This window comes from Agelaius tricolor, unplaced genomic scaffold (assembly GCF_023055355.1).
Source record: "Agelaius tricolor isolate 1412-34295 unplaced genomic scaffold, bAgeTri1.0.p SCAF_2, whole genome shotgun sequence".
Taxonomy (NCBI): Eukaryota; Metazoa; Chordata; class Aves; order Passeriformes; family Icteridae; genus Agelaius; species Agelaius tricolor.
The window spans coordinates 42482943-42490864 of NW_027269262.1; the positions used below are offsets into that span (position 1 = coordinate 42482943).

At 39.5% G+C, this 7922-nt stretch overlaps 1 protein-coding gene across 1 annotated transcript in view; it reads right to left on the reverse strand.

The window, feature by feature from the left end:
- CEP192 (centrosomal protein 192) overlaps nt 1-7707 on the reverse strand; it is a 72513-nt gene extending 64806 nt beyond the window's left edge. The window contains exons 1-8 of the mRNA XM_071421969.1: nt 7505-7707; nt 5784-5834; nt 4625-4771; nt 4014-4225; nt 3213-3311; nt 2016-2156; nt 1584-1741; nt 726-876 (exon numbers count right to left, since the gene is read on the reverse strand). Coding sequence (XP_071278070.1) covers nt 726-876; nt 1584-1741; nt 2016-2156; nt 3213-3311; nt 4014-4225; nt 4625-4771; nt 5784-5834; nt 7505-7615 — 1070 coding nt within the window. The 5' untranslated portion in view covers nt 7616-7707. The remainder of the gene's footprint in view (nt 1-725; nt 877-1583; nt 1742-2015; nt 2157-3212; nt 3312-4013; nt 4226-4624; nt 4772-5783; nt 5835-7504) is intronic.
- Nucleotides 7708-7922: the final 215 nt, after the last annotated feature.

Here is a 7922-nt window from a genome sequence, read left to right on the forward strand (position 1 = left end):
TTCTGCAAAGCCGGTTGTACACACTGCACCATACACATGCAAGACTCAGCATATTTCTACATTTCAGTGTGCACAAATGAAAATGTTTTTTCAGAAGAGGCAGTAAAATTTACTCACTAAAAAGCAACTATTACAGAATAAAAACCTAACAGAGATTGAGGCAAATTATTTGCAATATGAATGCCATATGAGGAAAAATTTAAAACCACAAAACTTTTATTCAATTGATGCTACACACCTGCAAAAACCAAGTAAACTAGCACTAACATTTGATTGTTGAAACTGTTATCAAGTAACTTTTCTTCCTTCCCTTCTGCTATATTATCCCAGAGAAAAAACAGAATTTGTTGCTGGCATTTTTGCTTCACTTTTAAACATATATCTAAATCAAAAGGGCAGTTACACACCAGTAGGATGAAGCTTCTCCTTTGAAACGATTTCAGAAATGTTGTTTTTAATAATATGAAAGGACTAAAAATCAAAATAATTATTTTGATTGCTTATTTATACAGACTGATTCAGTATGACTTACTGTTTTGTTCATTTTCCTCTTAACACTTGCATAACAGACGAACCACAGAGCAAAACCAGAGGAGCTTATAGAAGTACTCATGCAATAAATGACACTGCACTTTAAAAACATGTAAAACAAATATGAGAGCTAAATGAAATGAAGATTCAGAGAAAAGACTACTGAAAACCAGTCTCTCTACTACTTAACCTACCTGCTGGCAGATGATCCATTTAGTGAATTCTGCAGACTTGTATTGGCTGAACCTAGAGAGGCATTAAAAATTCCCTGCTGAGAACTACCATTCACTGGACTCCCATTACCTTTCAGTATACCAGTACACTTCCAGTTGTCCATGTAATTAGCTGCAAACACAGATATACAGACACTGTTAGTTTCTGTTTCTCTGCAGATATGTTTCAACTGCCCCACACCTGGTTGTGATCAGAATCACAACTGAACTTCAACACCTCTATATAAATTCCAAACAGCTGAGGATCCGGCCCTTTAGCTGCCTGATATTCTCTGCCTGTCCATAATTTAAAACTCAGTTTCCACTATTACAATACTGAGGAACAAATGAGAATGTGTAAGGTAACTGCCAGTAGATTTTTTTTTTTATTGTTGTTGTGGGGATTTTGGTTTGGGTTTTTTTTTGTTTGTTTCATTGATGAAGGGGTGCATTTATTTGTTTGTTTTTCTCTTAAAATGTAAACAGAAAAAAGCCATTTGCCTGGACATTGTGACTGAATATAGATTTTCTAGGTTTAGCAGCAGGAAAAAATCTACCTTACTTTTTAAAATGAGAACTTAATATAGCTCTAGTCTGGTGTAACAATTTCTGAGTACAGTAACAACTAATTACAGCAGCTTAAATCATGCAAGTATTTAACACAGGAAGTTATTTCTGAATTCTGTTTTTCTTAAACGTAAACAGAAAAATAGGAAAAAAAGAAATCTGTATTTCACAAATCTAAAATGGACACTCGCTCCAAAATTATGTTTTGAGTATAATTTCTCAAGTATATTCAGCAGACTACAAAGTTAATGTGTTTCAAGTGGGTGACCTTACCCTTCCAGAGCCTAACACAGCCATCATCACCAGAGGAGGCAAGCACTGTGCCTGTAATATTCCAGCTCACTCGCCACACCTGGGAGTTGTGATTATCAAACTGTGCCACAATATGAATTTCAAATTTTGTTAATCCTCCTGATGAAGTCAATTCTTTCCTGTTTAAGAGAAAAGTGACAGTTCTTCACACAACTGTTCAAAGGTCTGGGCTTGAACATGATGTCAGAGACTACTAAATCTTTCTAATAACAACTGTTATTAGATTAGATATTCAGACAAAATTATAGACTTGCTCACAATCTTGTCACCTTAAAAATCAGTCTGCTAAAAACAATCCTGCATACATTATTACTTTTGCTTTGCAGAGACAATTTGAACAAGATTGCACAGTATGCATCACATCACACCAAACCATCTTCCTCTAAAGCTCACCTTAGAGGTTTTAGTGTGAAAATTCGTACATCTTTGGTTGCTACAGCCAAGATGTGGAAGGATCTTCCCAGATTTGGAGCAAATGCAATATCATGTACAGGATCTGTGACTGTCATCAGAGCTTCTGCTTTTGCATATTTCCTGTACAGGGCAAGAAATTAACCTTTAATGCCATGATAATTGCCACTGATGCAAATTATATAAACCAGATATAGTGGAAACGGGAAACAGGGTTAAGTATACATGGTAAGATTTGCAAAAAAAAAGAAAAATTTTTAAAACATAAATTTCTGCAATAATTTGAAGCAAATTTGTTCAGAAATTGAATCTATCAGATACAGTAGCCACTAAGTACAGTATGCTAAAGTATTGTGAGTCATACAACAAACAAGAATTGCAGTACAAAGGACATTTTTGTCTGCAATTGGAAAAGGGAAATGAAGAGAAATATTCCATTCACAAATCTAAAGGGAATTTGCATCTCAGTAACTCACTAAATTTTCCATGCTTTTAAGCAGACCACTGTCTGCCTCCTCTGCTGTATGATAAACACATATTCCATTTTCTTAGTAAGTTACAGTAACTTTATTGTTAATGCATGGAAAGCATTGCCTGAAGCTGGGCATAAAACCCACAGAACACTCTGGCTCCTTCCCCACATTGGTCACTCCCAATCAAACACAATTTCTCTGTTATCATTTAATTGGAAGTGGTGGTGCATAAACTTAGTAGCCTTTTCCGGTTCTGTGGACTCTTGACCGGAGAACCTGAACTTTGACAGACCATGAGCAATTCACAGTGCTTTCTGTCATTGTAATAATGCCTTTAAAATCATTGTAAGGTGGCCTTGAACAAAACAGTGCCTGGTGCAACATAATTCAAATTTCAACTGTTAACTCCTTGTGCAAAACTAAACACATAATTTAGTAGACACAGAAACAACAACTCTCCCTTGAAAATGCTGGTAAGAACACTGACATTTCTGCACTGACAGTGAATAAAATTATCAATGTAATTTCTGTTAACATCAGTTACCACTCTGAGGTCTCCCTCTCTTTTCCTACCCAGTGGATGAGAGACAAAATTAAGGTATTTTTATTTACTATTCCACTTCACACCTAATGATAGGAATAAAAGGCCATATATTATAAATAACTTCATGATCCCACCAACGCTATATATTATTATTTAGCATACCTGGTATTTTCATTATATTCATAAATTTGAACCTTAGCCAGTATGTTTGGACTGTTGTCATCACTTCCTACAGCAATCATTGGAGAATGTGCTCGAGAGCTAAAAGGTGAAAACAAATATTGTTATATTTACATATTATATCTACCTATCTATCTATATATATATATAGTATTTCCCACAGAAAGTACACCAAGCCATTTGTTAAATTTCAAACACATTATCTATAGAGAAAACAAAACAACACCACAAAATACCACAAGGAAAAAATCACAACAAAACAGGAGTTAAATGCTATTCAGTTACCACTATCTCACTCTGTTGTTTCAAAAGCCCACCCTATACACCCACTAAGGTGAAATCATTAGACAATATTATTTAGCAATTCAAGATGATATTCTCAGAGAGAAGAATTGACTTTCTGTAACAGAAATTGCATCTGCAGTCTAGTATTTACCACAAGTTTCATAGCAGAGTCTGCATTCTTTGCAGTGCTTTTAATTATTGGTTTAGTGATACTTCATTCAGGTTTCAAAAGATAACTCACGTAAAGTAAATGTACATGAATTCTAGTTTTTAAATCAACTTTTATCCTATCCCATGCATTAAAATGAACTCCTGTACTCTGAACCTTCAGCATAGACTACTAATGAATAGAAGAGTAACTGGATCATTAGGACACAACACTGTGTCTACAGGGAAAGCCATTAAGTGCTTCAGGACAAACAGATATCAAAGAGGTTCAGCTTTGAATGGTTTTTCCCTTCCTATTACAGTCATAAAGCAAATGTTTTAGTAACATACCTTGAAGGATTCCAAGAAATACAACTGCAGCTGAGCTTACACGAGATTTCATGCTGAAGTGACCACTGGCTGAGATTCATCACATCTGGAGCTTCATAGATCCTTACAACTCCATCTGCTGAACAGGTTGCTAACATAAGACCCATGTGCTTGGGAGCAAACTTCACATCTGTAACAGATGTTCTACTGTCTACTAGAGTGGTCCTCTTGACCTGCAAAGAAATTTCCATCAAAAATTTATTCCCTAAGGAAGGCTAATCAAAGTCTGACAACACCATTTCATAGGACTGCTTACATCTTCCACCAAAAAACTCCCCCCCCCAACTTATCTATTGTTTGAAAGATGAGCAAAAACAGCCAGTGTTGTTTCAAATTATCTCTTGCCAGAGAAAAACCCAACTTTAGGTGGGAATTCATGTCTGCCAGTTGTTTGCCAGGGAACAACTTATTATGAAACACCCATAACAGTGACACAAACTGGCCTGAATGCAGCCAGTTAGCTGTTTTCCTCAGATGTTTTAGAAATACTTCCTTTGTGTTGGAATGTTGCCACAAATGAACAAAACATAGCCAAAATCCAAAACTTTACAGCTACAGAAAAGAAGTCTCACCCAGTGACTCTGGCCTCGCAGTTTATCATTAGACTCTCCCACTATTTCTTCCCATACAGCTGCTGTTCTATCAAAGGAGCAGGAAGCCAGGACCTGCCCAAATTCAGGATGGGCCCATGTCACACGCCACACTGATCCACTATGTGTCTGCAAGAAAACATCAGAACACTGTAGAGCAACAAACTTACTGCGTTAAAACCATATATTTTCATGACTTTCTGAAGAAGAGAATTCGAGGAAGTAGTAACACTGTTCCTCTGCAACCTATGTTCTTTTATACAAAGTTACATATCAGCTGTTGCAGTTCTTTATTCCAAGCAGCACTGCAAAGTTGTTGCTCTTAGCGGTTAAATGCGATTATTACAAGCGTATTTCAAGGCATTCATTATTACTACTTTAAGTTCCAAACTATGATTCTGCCTTGATGCAAAAAGTACAGTTTTGTTCTCAATCAAATTTCAGCCATTTCCATGTTCATTTCTAGCTTGCCTGTACTTTTCAAAAGCACTTGCAAGCATTATTAATCTTCTTTTTAATATGAAGTTCCTCTTTCATTCCTAGTCAACATTCCTGTCTTAGAGAAGGGGAATTCACAAGTCTCCCTAACGTTGCCATTTACAAAGATGAATGCATTGTGCTCCTATTAAACACAAGTTTAATAACAATTCAGAAGCTGAATACACCAATTATCCAGATGAAGCACAGCATCTATATGACACAGTTCTCAGAAAGGTTTTGAAGAAAAAAAAGCAGAGGTCAGATGTTGTAACATTTAATAGCCAGACATATTCCTTTTAATTTTCCCCCCTTTTATTTTTTTTTTTTAAGTCTTACTATATGTGAAAGGAAATATTGAATTAAAAATTAAGGTACTGTTTTCTACTCCCTGAATACCAGTCACTGATAATATTTACTAATACTAGTCTGCCAACATAACTAGGTACTAAGAGCAGACTGCATGTTAGCATCTGCTTTAAGTGAGAGGCACTAGAGATGCTTTACAAAAGCAAAGAGAAAGTATTTTATACAAGACATACAAAATCTACATCAAACCAAAAGCATTTCTGCTCTAAAATTCAGCAGAAAGAAGTGAAGCATGTTTCTCCAAAAACAAAGGAGAAATTATGATTATGCCTGTGTAATTTTTACAAATACAAACCTTCCAGCTGGCAGTGCAATGCCAATCTCCATTTTCACTTTTATCCCAGACCTATTGAGAAATCAAAGTACAATTATACAATTTGTAAATACGCCTTACCGACTAGTACTTTACAGACAGAACCATTCCTATATATAAAATAAAAATAAACAAAAACATATACACACATCCCCAGTAAACCTTTTCATCCAGGACACTGTATCTGGTTCAGTACAAAATTGCACTTTACTCCACCATGAAACTATCCCTATTACAAGTAGGGAGAAGAGGCACTGCCTGCAAAACCCACTGTTGTATGACTTCTATCTCTTTTTAAACAGTAAATTACACAGAAGAGAAATTATTACAATTCCCAAAAGTTCATTCACTTTGTTCCAAGAGCACACTGTTCTGTTTCATTCTAGAGCCCCCAGCACCCTCACGTGCTCAGCTCTGGTTGCAAAACCCAAATGCAGCTCCCAGCACTCATCCCAAAAGCAGAGCAGGACAGTAGAGTATACACCAGGGTAGTGGGGGAACAGATCTTGTTTCTTTTTATGAGATTTCTGCCTTGATTTTTAACCACATCCAAGTCACTGAACCTTCCCCTCTCTTGATTTCCCATACATCTTAATACTTATGATTTTTTTACTGAAAAATTATGTAGAAAGTCATGAACATAACCAAATGAAAGACACTACCTGACACTCACTCCTATTTGTCACTCATTCACTTTGAAGCTGTACTGAAAGTCACCTCAAGTCTGCCACTCTGGCTGTCCAACACAGCCTGGGTCATGCTGCTCCTCTGGTTGGAGGGACATTCTGAACATTCTCATAAAGGATTCAGTTATGACTGGAAAGCAACATTACACTGCTAGAGAACAGTTTCTGCGTTCAACCCACCTCGTGGCATCTTTTTTAAGAACTGCACACTCTTGGTACTCAGTCTAAATCAAAGATCCCCATGGCTTTGGCTTACTTTCTGGGGGGGACCATTTTATTGTGGTTGGTTATTTACTTTTTAGTCTGTGATCAGGGAGAACAGGCTGCTTCTTTCTTTTTAAGCCTTATCTACATGTGACACAGCTTTCTACAAAAAAAAAGTTACTTTTTCAACCATTTATCTGGATTTAATAACAAACATGTCTGCTCTCTGCAAATTAGATTTCTTAAATCTATCCACGTGACTCACAAATATTTGCCCATCTTCTCAATATGCACAAAAAAAGGAAAAAAAAAATATCAACTTTTCGTTTGAGTAAATGTAAAATGCTACTTTATTTCCTCTAAAGGAACGTAAAAATGAAGGCTTCCAGTATTCCACCCTTTCCCCAGTCTGCCAGGGCACACACGGAACACTCCGGGGTTTTGCTTACTGGCACTTCACCTTCTTGCCACAATAAATACAGATTATTGTACTAAATTATGAAACAATAGGTTTTTTCGTAAGCATTCTTTAATAAACACAGATTTTTAGCTGAAAGTGGCACGGCTGCAGGCACAGCAGCCGGGAATGCTTTCCCTGCCGCAGCACCGGGTCGGAAGCGGATCTCCCGTGTTTACACACGTTAGCGCACACACAGACACAACGCGCACTGTGCGCTAAAGCCTCCCGCCCTCACGGCCCGACACAGCAGCGGGACCTGCCGCGGACCGAGCCCTCGGCCGCGCCCCGGCCCGCCCGCAGCCCGGTAGGCCGCGACACTGGCCCAGCACCAGGCCCGGCGGCTCCCCGCTTACCTTGACGCTCTGGTCGCTGGAGCAGGTGGCCATGCGGCGCCCGTGGAAGTCGAAGGACACATCGTGGATGAGGTCGCGGTGATCCGCGGCGATGCTGCGCGCCACGAACATCCCGCCGCGGCCGCCACGCGCGCGCACCGCGCACCGCCTCACGCGGCGGGGCGGGGCGGGGCAGGGGGCGGGGCCGCCGCCGCCGCGCGCGCAGCCGCCACAGCCCGCCCCGTGCGCAGGGGGCTGCTCCGCGCATGCGCGACCACCACCGGGAAACGCGAGGGAGGGCGGGGCAGGGACCCGAGCGGACCGGACCGGACCGGACCCGACTCGACTCGACTCGACTCGACTCGACTCGACTCGACTCGACTCGACTCGACTCGACTCGGAGTCGGCCGCAGAGGGTCGGGGCGGTGCGGTGCGGGAA